The sequence below is a fragment of the Solea senegalensis genome, linkage group LG11, assembly GCF_019176455.1.
Source record: "Solea senegalensis isolate Sse05_10M linkage group LG11, IFAPA_SoseM_1, whole genome shotgun sequence".
Taxonomy (NCBI): Eukaryota; Metazoa; Chordata; class Actinopteri; order Pleuronectiformes; family Soleidae; genus Solea; species Solea senegalensis.
In genome coordinates, this window is record NC_058031.1 from 25,179,098 (window position 1) to 25,194,122 (window position 15,025).

Consider the following 15,025-nt stretch of genomic DNA (forward strand, 5'->3'; position numbering starts at 1 on the left):
TTCAGGTGACAAGGAGCTTATTCAGGAAGTTCTTTTTGATGCAGTCGTGACCGCCCCGTTGGAGGCTTACTGGACCAGCCTGGTCCTCAACAAGTCTGAGTGTGTTTTCATCTGTTTGTCAACTTGTTACTCAGGAAAAAAAACAACTATGATGTTAAGTATTTGTATGATAATTCACAGGAACTCTGATAAAGGAGTAGAAATTGCTTACCTGGGCACAAGAACCGGCCTCTCCAGAATCAACCTGTTTGTTGTTCCTGACCAGCTCACAAACCAGTATGTTGTATCAAGACTAATCCAGCTACTGATTTACAAGCGTCGTCATCAGATATAAACTCTGGTTTAAAGTACCTTTAAGTCATCTCTGCTTCCTGTCTGCTTCAAGAGACTTCCTGACAGCTGAGGACAAAGAGGGCGTGTTCAACGCCGATCACTTCCCCCTGTGGTACAAGAGAGCGGCAGAACAAGTTCCTGGAACTTTCGTCTACTCCCTACCTTTCAACACAGGTGACTTCCACATTTTCATTCCCCCCTCTGCAGTCAGTTTCTTCAGTTTTCTTCTTCTTGATGTACAGTAGAGAACAGCTCATTATTTGGCAGTCAGTCTGTTGGTGGATACAGTATGTAGAAAAGCTCATTATTTAGCAGTCGGTCTGTTGGTGGATTTATAGAACAGCTCACTATTTGGCAGTCAGTTTCTTGGTTAATATAGAGAATGGCTCATTATTTGGCAGTCAGTCTGTGGGTGGATTTATAGAACAGCTCACTATTTGGCAGTCAGTTTCTTGGTTAATATAGAGAATGGCTCATTATTTGGCAGTCAATATGTGGGTGGATTTATAGAACAGCTCACTATTTGGCAGTCAGTTTCCTGGTTAATATAGAGAATGGCTCATTATATGGCAGTCAGTCTGTTGGTGGATTTATAGAACAGCTCACTATTTGGCCACCGGTTTCTTGGTTGATATAGAGGATAGCTCATTATTTCGCAGTCAGTCTGTTGGTGGACGTATAGAATAGCTCATTATTTGACAGTTACTTGTTGAATGTAGAGAATGGCTCATTATTTGGCAGTCAGTCGATTGGTAGATGTATAGAATAGCTCTTGGTGGATTAGAATAGCTCTTAGTCAGGTTCTTGGTGGATATCAAGAATGGCTCATTATTTAGCAGTCCATCTCTTTGTGGATGTATGGAACAGTACACTATGAATCAGTTTCTCTGTGGATGTATAGAACAGCTCACTATTTGGCAGTCTGTTGCCGGATTTGTAGTCAAATCAGATATCAGTTGAGAAAAGCCATCACTAACGATGCCATTTGTTTAAATATAACTCGCCTCTGTGACTCCACCATGAGGTCATTTGAAATCTGATTAGTTTGTCAAAAGCACAAATAAATTTATGCAAAAAAAAAATTTTTTTGCTTGTTTTCTCTCGCCACACATCCTTTCCTCTGCTTCCTCTCTTATTAATTCTGGACTGTGTTCTTGTGGAAACGACTGATTGCTGTGGGCTGTAATAAGATACGATAGGAAGAGGTTCAGTCCTTTCCACACTGACTCGGCCCAAAAAGACACACACACTCACACACTCACACATGTATATCAGTTTAGCTGGTTTCTCCTCCACAGGGAGAGTGTGTTCTCGTCTTTCGTCGGCCTCAGGCTCTACATCAGTGATGTGAAAGCCTCTTATTTACCCGCGCTGACTTCCTCTCAGGACTGTGTGAAACACAACTCTGCTCAGTGTTTCTCTCTCCAATCACTCTGTGGTCACTTTAGAACAGAATGTTAGAAATGATTATATGACTATGATGCAAACTGTGTGTGTGTGTGTGTGTGTGTGGCTCAGGATCAGAAAACAAGAGTGTGGTACTGGCCAGCACAGCCATCCAGCTTCTGGATGAGAGGAAATCACCCATAGCTGCGGGTAAGTGGGAACCTAAGTGTCTCTCTCTCTCTCTCTCTCTCTCTCTCTCTCTCTCTCGCACACACACACAGTCTGTTTGCCATGACTTCAGATGACATTACAGTGTCTTGCATTCATTTCCTGGAGACGTACTCTAACCATAACCATAACCATAACCATAACTACCACTAACTAACCTTTAACCTGACCCAACCGTAACCTTTACGGTCAGTTTCTTGGTTGATATGGAGAATAGATCATTATTTGGCAGTTAGTCTGTTGCTGGATTTATAGAACAGCTCACTATTAGGCAGTCAGTTTATTTGTCGATATATTCACTATTACGTATATTAAGCAATTTCCTGGTGTAAGTATCCACTATTTGGCAGTCGTTCTGTTTTGGTTGTGTTTTCAACAGCTCATTATTTGGCAGGCAGTCTGTTGCTGGTTATATATGTATATCAATTTGTTTGTGAATGTTTAGAACGGTGCATTATTTGGCAGTCTCTTCTTTTCCTGTTCCATCAGCTGTACTTATGTCCTTCACAACATCCATGAACCTTGTCTGTGGTCTTCTTCTGTTCCTCCTGACCAGCAGCTCCATCTGTAACATCAATATAATCACTGTCTGTGCTCTGCACATGAGCAAACCATCTCAACCTTGACTCTCTTACTTTATCTCCAAACTGTTCAACCTGCTCTGTCCCTGGATTATGTGCTCATTTCTAATCCTGGTCACCCTCATCTCGGGATCTTCAGCTCCGCCACCTCCAGTGCCTCCTGTCTCCGAGTCATGCATCATATCAGGTCTCAGACCTTCCCTTTCATTTCTACTGCTGTCCGTCTGTCACATGACACTCGTCTCCACCCAACCTTCACCCTCGTCTTCACCTCTCTTGCGCTGACTTTGAATGGCTGACCCCAGGTTTCCCACTTTCTCTTCCTATTCTCACTTTCATAAACACATTTTGTACAATCCCTTTTTTTTTTTTGAGTGTAGCCGAGAGGATTACTTTGTGGCCTCTGCCTCATCTCACATCTCCATGACTCAGACGCCCCACAACGTCGCGCCCATATCACGCAACTGAGTGCAATCAGTGTGTTGATGGTTTGCAGCGAGGATCCTGGCTCCAGAGGGAAAGAAGCAGCACATTAGTTTAATTTATTAAATAGAAGAAACCGAGGGGGAAAGTGTGAGGTTAGAATCAGAGGCAGATGGTTTCACAGTAGTTTTTTTTCTTCATCTCATGATATGAGCTCATTTACGATCCACCTCACCCCAAAGGCCTGAGGATTAGTTTCTGCTTTTCTTCTGCGAATTCTGAAACTAATCTCCTTTTTTTATGTAATTGAGCTCAAGAGTAAAAATCCCCTTCAAAATAGAAATTTAGATCATCAGCAGCAGTAATGTTGTCATCATGCAAGCTGTGAGGTTGTGAAACAATGGCAGATTCTTCTATAGAAACCACAAGTCCATATGATATCAGCTGCGTTGTCCAGTGTAACAAACTCCTAAATGTTTTTTGTTCATTTAGTTGCAAATCTTCAACGTTTCAAGTATTTAAATTAATCGTATATCTACCGATCTACTCTCCGGTCAAACACCAGCAACTGCGTTTAGATTTTACTGTTGGCTTATTTAGTCCACGTCGCTGTTACACAAGGGGTTTTCTTGCTCGTTGTCCTAGACTCCTCCCCTTTTGGGTGTCTTGGTATTTTTCAAATCCAGTCGTGGAGGATGAGTTGGTCGAGGTTTGCTTGAAACATGTCGGCGTAAACACACAGATGTCCACAGCTTTAAATAAGACGGTGTGTCAGGACAGTGGATCAGTGGCAGAGTAAGGCGTCTCACACTGGATTGTGTTTGATCCCCGACTCTGCTAGTTTACATGCTGATGTGTCCCTGGGCGAGACATGTGTGCCGACAGCGAGTGAGTTTGAAAGACGTATGCATGTGAAGCAGCTTTGAGCGGTCAAAATATTCAGAATAGATTATAAAATCATGCAAATGCAAACCTTAACATTAGATGAATAATAGTGATGATAATGATAAAAAAAAGAAAGGGCAGACAGTGAAAGAATTATTTCACGGTGCCTGAATGTGTTGACATGGAAGCAGTGCATTGTGGGTACTCTCACTCTTAGCCAAGGGGGAGAGCAGTGGAGCAGAAGGACAGAGATGGAAGAGTCTGTATTTAGTACAAGCTGCCCACACAACACAGTTCTGTAAAATCAGAGATAAACGTTCATGCTGCCGCTGATGTCAGAGCGTTGTCTGCCTCCTGCTCAGGTGCCGTTTATAAACGCTGCACCATGCGTGATGTGGCTTTTATGTAAGAGTCCGATGAGAGCAGCGCTGTCGAGGCGAGAATGCTAATGCAGCACGTGGAGCTGGTTCAGGCCAGTTCTCGCTGCCCCGCGCTCCACTGAGCCGCAGACTCGGGAATATACGCTAACTTAACAGGACAGGCTGATGACATCACACACACACACACACACACAGACCCTGCAAACATCGCCTGAGTCACAATGTCAGTGTGTGTGTGTGTGTGTGTGTGTCACATCCACAGCCCCCGTGCAGCAAAGTCCACCACTGTGATAAATGCAGAGACATTGTGTTCAGAGTGTATTACACACTCCCACACTGTACGTAAACTTATATCATTAAAAACACAGTGACAATACAAACGTTTCCGTTGTTGTGAGAAGCAGAGTTCTGGACGTGTTGGAGCCTGTCCAGGGTTTTCTTGGGGATCCCAAACAGGACGGCGTTGCAGTCGTACAGGTGTGATGAGATGAAAGCATGGATGAATCAGGGAGATATTTTTGAGATGGAAAAATGCAAAATGCAAAAAAATTTAGTGACAGACTTGATATGTGTGTCAGAAGATAATGACACCCAGGAACCTCCGTGGACAGTGAGGTGGAGAGGACCAGATCTCCAACCCACTTTGGAGCGACCACAATCAACTCTGTCTTCCGGCTGTTTAGTTGGAGCAGGTTAGAAGTTCTGTAAACAGCTGATAAGAGATTGTGGATGGAGCTGAGATGGAGTTGAGTGTCATCAGCATATCAGTGGAAGTTTAAACTGTGCTGGTGAATAATCTGTCCAAGCACAAGCATGGAAATGTAAAAGAGGAGAGGGCCAACACCCATCACCATCATCACCATCATCACCATCATCACCAACACCATCACCACCATCATCATCACTGTCACCATCATCACCATCATCATCACCATCATCATCATCACCATCATCATCATCATCATCATCATCATCACCATCACCACCATCATCAACATCATCACCATCATCAACATCATCACCATCATCACCATCATCACCATCACCATCATCACCATCATCACCAACACCATCACCACCATCATCATCACCATCATCATCACTGTCACCATCATCACCATCATCATCACCATCCATCATCATCATCACACCATCATCACCATCATCACCATCATCACCATCATCATCATCACCATCATCACCACCATCATCACCACCATCATCACACATCATCACCACCATCACCACCCCCATCACCATCATCATCACTGTCACCATCATCACCATCACCATCATCACCATCATCACCACCATCATCACCATCATCACCACCACCATCACCATCATCACCACCATCACCACCATCACCATCATCACCATCATCACCATCATCATCATCACCATCATCATCATCACTGTCATCATCACTGTCACCATCACACCATCATCACCATTACCACCACCATCACCATTACCACCACCATCACCACCATCACCACCATCATCACCAACACCATCATCACCATCATCATCACCATCATCACTGTCATCACCACCATCACCAACATCACTATCATCACCATCATCACCACCATCACCACATCATCATCCATCATCACCATCATCACCATCATCATCATCACCATCATCACCATCATCATCATCCATCACCGTCACCACCATCACCATCATCACCATCATCCATCACCACCATCAACCATCATCATCCCACCACATCACCATTACCACCACCATCACCACCATCATCACCAACACCATCACCACCATCACCATCATCATTCATCACTGTCACCATCATCATCATCATCATCACCATCACATTTATATATATACACAGTGTATATATAGATGCATAGATAGGCATCTTAGTCTGGAGGAAGTCCGTAGAGGTTGTTTGTTATACTAACGCTAAACGCTGAAGCTTCTCTTCTTCGGCCTCCGTCACTCACACAAGAACACGGCAAAGATAATGAATAAAATTCACTCCAAGATGGACAAAAATACTCCTCTTTTTAATAAGTTTCTTCATTTTTAAAGAAGCATGCCTCCTCCAGTGGATTGTCAGAACACATACAGTAATCAAATGTTTCCCGTTTTTATATAATACATACTGAAGGACGTGTGTGTGTGTGTGTGTGTGTGTGCAGAGTCACTGAGAAACACCAGAGGTTTCATTGTCATCATTTTTGTTTCATTATTGCTTTGACGAATTTCCTCCATCGTCACGGAAAAAAATATTCTTTGAAAACACTCAAAACACGTGAAATGATGTCACATTATCAGGCACAGACTTAAATTCTCTATAAAACACAGCATGTGCAGACAGCATGCATGAACCTGGTGACCTGTTGAGTTGTAAAAAAGTTGGCCAGATGACGTCACATTTAGGCAGGAAGCGGCTGTTGGCAGTATATTCCTCTGCAGTAATGGACGGTTGCTTACTTCCGTTACTTTTCAGGTTCATGTTTACGTCCTCACGCGCTCCAGCACAAATGTAACACAAACACAAACGTTCAACAGAAGTTCACCGGCCTTCTGCGAGTTCTCAAAATCAGACTCTAAATTAAGAACGACAACCAAAGTCTGACAGGTTAAATACTACTCTACACCTACATACATACATATATATACACTTATAAATATAAAGCCATTTCTTCTCATCTGTGATATGCATTTCTTGGACAGAATGGAATTGATACGTTTGGATTTCTTTGGCCTGTTTTTTCCGTCAAACAAACCCTGTCATCAGTGCATAGTCAAAAAGTCTGAGAAATGAGGTGAACACACAAAACCAAACGCACACCAGGGCTGTCACCTTTTTCTTTTTGAACTCGGTCTGCACGCAGTCGCGATCGGGCCCTCGCGTTCAGCAGTTCCCTGACCTCACGTTTGAATCGGCGACACCTCCCGACAACGTTTCACCTGTGATGTGTCTCGCTCATTTACGTAGGGTACCAAAATTCCAATTGACCGACTTCCTGTTGAGTTGAGGTCACAGTTACTATCGACTTTTTTGTTCGTCTTGGTCGATAACATCTCCCCACCAAGTTTGGGGAAATTCGGTGGAACTCAATTTTGCCTCTGTTTTCACCTTAGGGAGCGCTATAGAGCCCTTGAGCAATGCACGGTTCTGGGAACTATGCCAATGTCGCATTTTCCCCAGATGCCAAGTTTCAAGAGTTTTTATGCTCGTTAACTTGGAGAGAAGAATAATCTGAAGGATGACGGCTCCTCGCATGTATTCCTGCCAGGAGTCGTTTTGGCCCCTGTCATTCGGGGCTCGGGCAAAATGAGGCTGATTTTACTTTCTTTAAACCAGTGTATGCACTGTGTAGCCTACAAGCTAAGCTAACAGGTGAGTCAGCTCTAGAACCCAAAATACTTACAAATGTTCTCTTTATAAATCTCTTTGGTCGATGAGCCGTTTCATTGTCCGCTTGACCGTCGCGCTTGCTCGTGCTCAGAACGCCCTCTGCTGGACCTCTCTGTAATTCCTTCAGACAAGTCTGATGTGCTTCTAGGCTGAATGTTTTGACCTTTCAGATAAAAAGTGACAACCCTCATGCATACATAACACATTCACTCTCTCTTTAGTTCATTCACACGCTCACATATGGCATCCAAACACATTTAGGTTAAAGGGTTGAGGCGTCCAGGCTTCCTGTTAGCGTCTCTTAGGCGATAGCGTTCTCCAGTGGCTCCTTCTCGTCCGCCGCGGCGTTATCGGCCGCCTGCGCCGCCGCCGCTGCCGCCAGCTCCTCATTCTTCTTCAGCTCCCGCTGGTATCGGGCCATGACGGCGGCGTAGGCGCAGCCGTACACGGCAGCGGCGAGCATCATCAGACACACAATCCCACACACCACGCCCGTGATGATGACGGTGGCGATAGCGTGGCGCAGGTTGACAGGACGCGGCCTCTGCTTAGGTTCACACTCTGGGATACTCCCTCCTCCTGCTGCTGCTGCCGATGCTCCTCCTCCTCCCCCTGCTGCTGCTCCTCCCCCTGCTGCTCCTCCTCCTCCACCACCACCAAAGCCCTCCCCCATCACCACGGGGATGTGCAGAGCGTGGTTGCCGTGGGTGTGGGTGCGCAGCAGCCTCTCTGACTCCAGGTGGTGGATGTTGGCGAAGAGGTAGTGGTAGCTGGTGGTCATGCAGACGTGGAACAGCTGGTAGGGGACTTTCTGCAGGTCTCGGTCCTTCATCTCCTCTGGCTGAGAGCACAGGACCTCGTCCACCGCTCCACCTTGACAACAGAGTTGGACAGTTCAGTTACTTTGAGGCTTAAGCTACGTTCACTGCTCTCTCTCACTGTTAGACAACCTGTACTCGCTCTCCTGCACCAAAGCCCACAGAAAGAATGATAGCATTATTAGCTCCGGGGATATAGCTTTAATTACAGAAAGAAATCCAGTCGGATTCTGTTTGAATACAAAAGTAAAACTCGGAGCATCAGTGGCATGTTGGAATCATAAGCAGAGGTTTCGTGTTCAGTCAAAGAAACAAAGTTCTCTTGCATTTGTGTGGTTTTGTCGTGTGACTGTTGTTTCACTGTGTGTTGCTGAGAGTCAGGCGTGTTCATGTTGCTCTCGCTCTGTCACACACTTCCGCTCCGCCTGCCTCATTAACCGCTGCCTCTCCGTTCAGCACACATCCTCGTATCTGCGACCCATTGTTCTGCGCGGCGCTAATTAGAATTTTCAGCGTTTCAGACGCGCGGCGTGTCAGGGTGAGACAGGACTGTGGGCGGGGCGGACACACGCTTATTTTCTATTATCTAACCGACGCAGGCAGAGGTTTGTTGTAGCGTGGAAACATCATGTGTTCATCTGTGTTTGTAGAGATCAAAAGTATGAAATGCTGTGGTGAATAAAGCTCATGTCAGTTAGATCATAGATCATATTTAGACGAGATAATAAAACCATTACTCTCACTTGCTGTTTCTATTACTGGGTATTGTCAGAACCATGGAGAACCCTCAGGGTTTTAATGAAACCAGAACTTTGTGGTCTTTGGACCAGTCTCCCTAAATACTCCACCTTTTTAATGTGAGTTTTATTATCTGACACAAATGAGTTTATTTCACCCTTTAGTGTCTGCTCCTGCTTCTTTATTGACTTTGTTATTTTTAGTACAGATTTACTGTTTTTAGTGTTTTACTCACTTCTCGAGCTCGGCTCAGCTCACTTGGAACCGGGTCGAGTCGTGCTAGAACTGCACAGTGTAAAATCGTCATTATAGACCAGAAATGTCTTTCATAGAAAAAAATGATATAGTTCAGGTCAGACTGTGTAAGATGAGACTTCCCTCCTCAGTTCAAATTAATGTTGCCATGGTGACCTCATCCCTCAGCGTGAACTTGTCACTTTCCTCCTTGAGTTTGGAGAACAACTGTTTCCACTCTACTCGTCTCTCGTGTTGAAGGTCGGCGTTACCATAATTTAATATTACCATAATTAAATATCATGGCCGACATGAAAGCAACATGGCAGACGCTCCGCAGACTTTGCCTGGAGCAGCTCGCGCTCTAACCTTTAAAGAGGAACGTCTCCAGCCACAGTTTGAGGCCGATGAGCTGGCAGTCACATCTCCAGGGGTTTCCTCGCAGTGTGAGGCTGTCCAGACGGGTCAGAGCCTCCAACACGGAGCGGTCCACTCGTGTTATCCTGTTGTGTGCCAGACCCAGGTGGCTGAGGTTCCTCAGACCGTCCACCATGGCTCCGGGTAAACCCCACAGGCTGAGGAGAGTCAGAGCACAGGAGTGAGTGAGCAACAAGTCACAGCGCTTCTGGTTTGGTGTTTTTTTTTGGCTTAACCTGTTATGTGAGAGGTCCAGGTGCGAAAGGGAGCGGATCGGTCCGAGCAGCCGCTTGTCCAGCTCTTTCAGGTTGTTGTAGGCCAGACTGAGGCGCTGTAGAGTCCTCAAACCCAGCAGAGCGGTGGGCGAAACAGACGCGATGGAGTTGTTGGACAGATCGAGGATGCGCACGAGCGGTGTCTCCCTGAAGGCCATGGACCCCACGCCCCGGATGCGGTTGTCCTGCAGGTACAGCTCCTGCGTGTCTGGTTGCAGTCGTCGGGGGATGTCGTACAGTCCTTGACCCCGGCAGTCCACCACTTTGGTGTCGCTGTTGCAGGAGCACTCCTTTGGACAGGCATGTGATGAAGAGAGGAGGGAGAGGAGGGCACACGCAAGTACCACTGAGGAGACAAGGAGGACAAAACATGTCAAAGTCATGTGTTCTCACAGCATTGCTGTTTCACTGCTGTACACACACACTCTTCAACTAAACCAGAAACATGACTTTAAAAATACAACACGTGGACGCCGGGCCACGAGACGTTCATCAAGATTCTCTCTGTGAATTATTTTCATTCAGTGTGTCGAGCAGTGACGAGGTCAGACAGGTTCTGGCTCACGGTCTCTGTTCCAGTACATCCCAAAGGTGCTAGATGGGGTTAAAGGTCAGGGCTCTGTCAGGTTCTTCCACACCGAAGTCAAACCATGTCTTCAGAGTCCTCACTTTGTCCACTGGGACACAGTCAAGGTGGACACGTAGCGTAGCATTGTCCAATATGTCCTTTTAGCCTCAGATACAGACGCTGGTCACTGAGAACACAGCTGCCTGTAAGTTTGTAAAGCACTCACTCTGCAGCTGCTGCTGCTCTGCTGCCTCGTGTGGTCACTTTGTGTCACTGAGGTCAATCTGAACAAAGGAGTGACGAAATCAGACATTAGAACTCAGTGATGGAGGCAGCAATGGACCAACAGCTCCTGTGTGTGTGTGTGTGATGTTAAAATCATTGATTTCCTCTGTGGACTTTGGTGCAGGAGAGTGAGTGGTTTACAAAGAGACAGAAAAACCAGGTTCCTGTCAGAAAATGAGTTCTTTCACACTGAGCTTTGTCTCGTTCATTCTCAGAAAACACTTTTCTTTGTCTAATCACCAGAGAAAGTAAAGTTGTAGCTGCAGTGGAAAGTCCTGCCTCTCGGCCGTGTGACTCCAGCTCCGCCCTCTGACCCCTCACCCACTCTCTGCCCACACGCCAATCCATACGCGGCAGATACTGGGTGTCTGATCTCCATTCCTGCAGTATTTATAGCTGCAGCGGCTGGACCCGGGCCGGCGGAGCGCTGAAGTGAGCGCTCAGTCGGACCAGGCAGCACCTGGAAATGTAGCTGCTACTGCAGCAGATGAATAAGCTGCACCGTGGGCTTTGGTTTCCATAGGTACGGCGGTTTAAATGAGCAGCTCGGTAGCCATTTTCTCAACTGGGAATATTTAGTCTTTTCCCATTTGGGAATTATGTAATTTTCTCCTGTAGCAGGCGGCGTCTCCCTCTAGAATCTCCGACCTATCCGTGCATCTGTGAAGAAGAACAACAACAACAGCATATGCACTGCCTCTCTCTGTGTGTGTGTGTGTGTGTGTGTGTGTTTCCTGTTAGTTTTGTGTTAAATAGAGTTGAACCTGTGATTTAAAGCTGCAGTACGTAAGATCACTGGAGTTCTTCCACATGATTGTGACTCTGTTGTTCGAATTGTCTTCCATTTTCCCGGCTTTGTTTGCAGTGTGTAGGCAGCTGCTGTCTGTGTTAGTGCAGCGGTCTTTTCCACCAGTAGGAGGAGCCTCTCTGTCCTCTGATCTGTCCTGTGATTGGTCAAAGTCACGGTTTAACGTTGTTATTATTATTTTGTTCGTCCTTCAATCTGAAAACACTGTGTCAGGCAAAACTATCAGACCCGACTGAGGGAGTGTTTGTGTGTATACAGCAGCAGAGCAGAGTGCTTAACGTCTTAAGAAGCTTTGAATGGATTTAGAATCAATAGTTGAAGATTCATTGAAAGTCGATGAATAATCGAGTCACACCTGCTTTATGTGATGATATTTACGATGACTCTAAATATGGTCAAAATCACACAAATAATTTGGATTTTGGATTTTTAATTAATTCTGTGTATTTTTTAATGAATATATACAATATTTAGTGTATTTGACACATTTATTTTCTACATAATTAATATAATTATATTATATACCAAACATGTGCTTTTAAAGTCTGTGGACAAACATTATCTCTGTGTCATATTTATAAACTGACAGTCTTAAAGGTGCAGTACGTACGATTCAGTCAGCTGTACATTTAAGTTGTAATATTTTTTAATATCGGTGTCAAATTGATTCTATTTTGGTGCAACAACAACAACAACAACAACAACAACAACAACAAGAGGACTGAGCATGAGAACATGGTTGAGTTGAGATGTTAGTGTTAATCACATGCTTGTTAATGAATGGAGAGTGTGTTTCTGCCAGAATGTTCAGTCACATTCACTGAGACACACGTGACTCACACACACACACACACACACACACACACACACACACACACACACACCGCACCAACACGCCAGATCAAGCCAAACTCTCATGCAGAGAGAAGAAGAGCCAGAAGCTCTGGAATGAGGTCAACACAGAGAGTATCCCTCCAGCCACACACACACACACACACACACACACACACACACACACACACATTCTCTTACTGCATTCTTAGTGAGGACACTCTTCACTAAATTTCTTACCCTAACCTAAAGTCTTAATTGAAAATAAAGTCCTTTATAGTTTTAAGGACAAGACAAAAATGAATATCAAAACTTTGTCCTCACACACCTACACACACACACATGTACGCACACACACACACACGTACGCACACACACGTACAAACACTCACACAGAGAGACAATATTAATATACAGTCTGTGCTCATATACACTGAATACACACATAATGCAGTAATGATATATTGTACATACATACACAGTCTATATGACTATATGTAGTATGTATAACTGCATGTATTATTACTAATAAATGTACACAAATGTAATAATGATAATAATAATGAACATGCATGTTTCAATGATTAATACACACATAAGGGTCCGGGAAAATTGATACAATGTAGGATGGCGATCATTTATCTGCCAATATTATTATTATTATTATTATTATTATTATTATTATTACTATTATTATCACCTTTCAGAGAAGAACTATCGATTTTTTTCAGAATACGTTTTGTTTATTTGACAAACATTGACGTTTCAGTCCACTAGATGGTGCTCACTCTCACAAGTTTATCGCAAATACTCAGTATTGTATCTCGTCATATCCTGATCATATTGTATCACGGCGTCTCTGGTGATCCCTACCCCTAATGTACATACTGTATATAAATTGTACTATAACTAATATATAATAAGAATAGATTAGTAAGAATAAAATGATTAATATACAACTTTGACATAAAGTTATACTAATATACATATATGTGTGTATATGTATGTGTATATACATATATATGTATATATATATATATATATATATATATATATGTATATACATATATATACATATACACATGTACCCACACATACACACATGTAGGTGCATATATATCAGAATAAATACACACAGGTAAATTTAAAACACATCACATGACTCACAGTTTAAAAAAAGACAGACGATGGAGACACTTTGACAGTGAGACAGTTTTCACCGTGTTGTTGACATTTAACATGTAACGTTATCACAGTCAGTTCATGGACATGTGTATGTCTATATATATATATGTAAATATATATACGTATATATATATATACATATACATCTATATATACATACACATATGTATATGAGATATCATGACTCCGCAGAAAAACAGCAGCAGCATTAAAAACAAAAACACTCTCTCACCTCTCATCTCTGTCGTCGTCGGGCTCGTTCTCTCGTCGTCTCTTCTTCTTCTTCTTCTTCTTAATTTCTTTTCTTTTTTTTTATCGCCTCTCTTCTGGATCTCCAGTCCCGCTTTTCTTCTGGTGGTCTTTGTCCATGAGACAGAGAGAATCACCTGAGTCTCACCTGTGTGGACCGACTTCCAGGAGACAGAGGTGACGGCAGGAGACAGTGTTGACTCCTCAGGATCATCGCTGCACGGCTTGTTCTTCTTCTTCTTTCTTTTCTTCTTCTTCTTTCTTTCTTTTCTTTTTTTTTTTTTTATCGCCCTCTCTGGATTCCAGTCCCGCTCTTCTTCAGGTCTTTGTCCATGAGACAGAGAATCACCTGAGTCTCACCTGTGTGGACCGACGAGGACAGAGACAGAGTGTGGACGGCAGGAGACAGTGTTGACCTCAGGATCATCGCTGCACGTCCACAAGAGAGTGAGAATGAGAGAGAGAGAGAGAGAGAGAGAGAGAGAGAGAGGGGGAGAGAGAGGGAGAGAGAGAGAGCAGGAAAAGATCAGAGCGCTGAGCTTTAAACCAGCTACTGGATCTCTCTCTCTCTCTCTCTCTCTCTCTCTCTCTCTCTCTCTCTCTCTCTCTCTCTCTCTCCTCTTCTCCCGCTCTTTCTCGCTCTCTGTCTCTCAGCCACAGATTCTCTCTCTTTAATTCTCCTCATGCTTTTCCTCTCTCTCTATTTCCTGATTTCTTCTTGTTTGAATCAAGTCAACACTCTCTCTCTCTCTCTCTTTATGTTTTGCTCGCTCGCTCTCTCTATCCCCAGTTGTATTGGTGTGTGTGTGTGTGCATGTGTGTGTGTGTGTCATCTCCCATTGGACAGCTGTGTCTCTTAAATCACACACACACACACGCGTTCTCGCGCAGCGTTCATCCTGAGGACACATCATTAGACACAATGCATTTCCCTTAACCTATTTCTAACCCTTAAACAAAGTCTTAACTCCTCAGAATCCCTTTAAAAATGTGACAAGGAGACAAAA

General features: G+C 44.2%; 2 protein-coding genes across 3 annotated transcripts in view; one reads left to right on the top strand and one right to left on the bottom strand.

Moving 5' to 3' along the window:
* Nucleotides 1-15,025, top strand: part of cacna2d3a (calcium channel, voltage-dependent, alpha 2/delta subunit 3a) — a 101,441-nt gene that overhangs the window by 59,354 nt on the left and 27,062 nt on the right. For both annotated transcript variants that reach the window (XM_044038393.1, XM_044038394.1), the window contains 4 exons: nt 6-99; nt 181-276; nt 386-507; nt 1,852-1,929. In XM_044038393.1, the coding sequence (XP_043894328.1) occupies nt 6-99; nt 181-276; nt 386-507; nt 1,852-1,929 (390 nt within the window). The remainder of the gene's footprint in view (nt 1-5; nt 100-180; nt 277-385; nt 508-1,851; nt 1,930-15,025) is intronic.
* On the bottom strand, nt 6,229-14,046 carry LOC122777291 (leucine-rich repeat and transmembrane domain-containing protein 1). The gene is made up of 4 exons (XM_044038440.1): nt 14,002-14,046; nt 10,054-10,438; nt 9,770-9,975; nt 6,229-8,483 (listed from the first exon to the last, which is right to left on the bottom strand). Exons 1-4 carry the CDS (start codon nt 14,006-14,008, stop codon nt 7,912-7,914), a joined length of 1,170 nt encoding a protein of 389 aa, XP_043894375.1. The 5' UTR covers nt 14,009-14,046; the 3' UTR covers nt 6,229-7,911.

What these genes read in the sequence shown, in the direction of transcription:
- LOC122777291 (XM_044038440.1), bottom strand. An exon ending in CTGGACCTCTCACATAACAG is followed by an intron (nt 9,976 to 10,053) that starts GTTAAGCCAAAA and finishes GACTCTCCTCAG; the next exon opens with CCTGTGGGGTTTACCCGGAG. An exon ending in GGAGACGTTCCTCTTTAAAG is followed by an intron (nt 8,484 to 9,769) that starts GTTAGAGCGCGA and finishes TCTGTTGTCAAG; the next exon opens with GTGGAGCGGTGGACGAGGTC.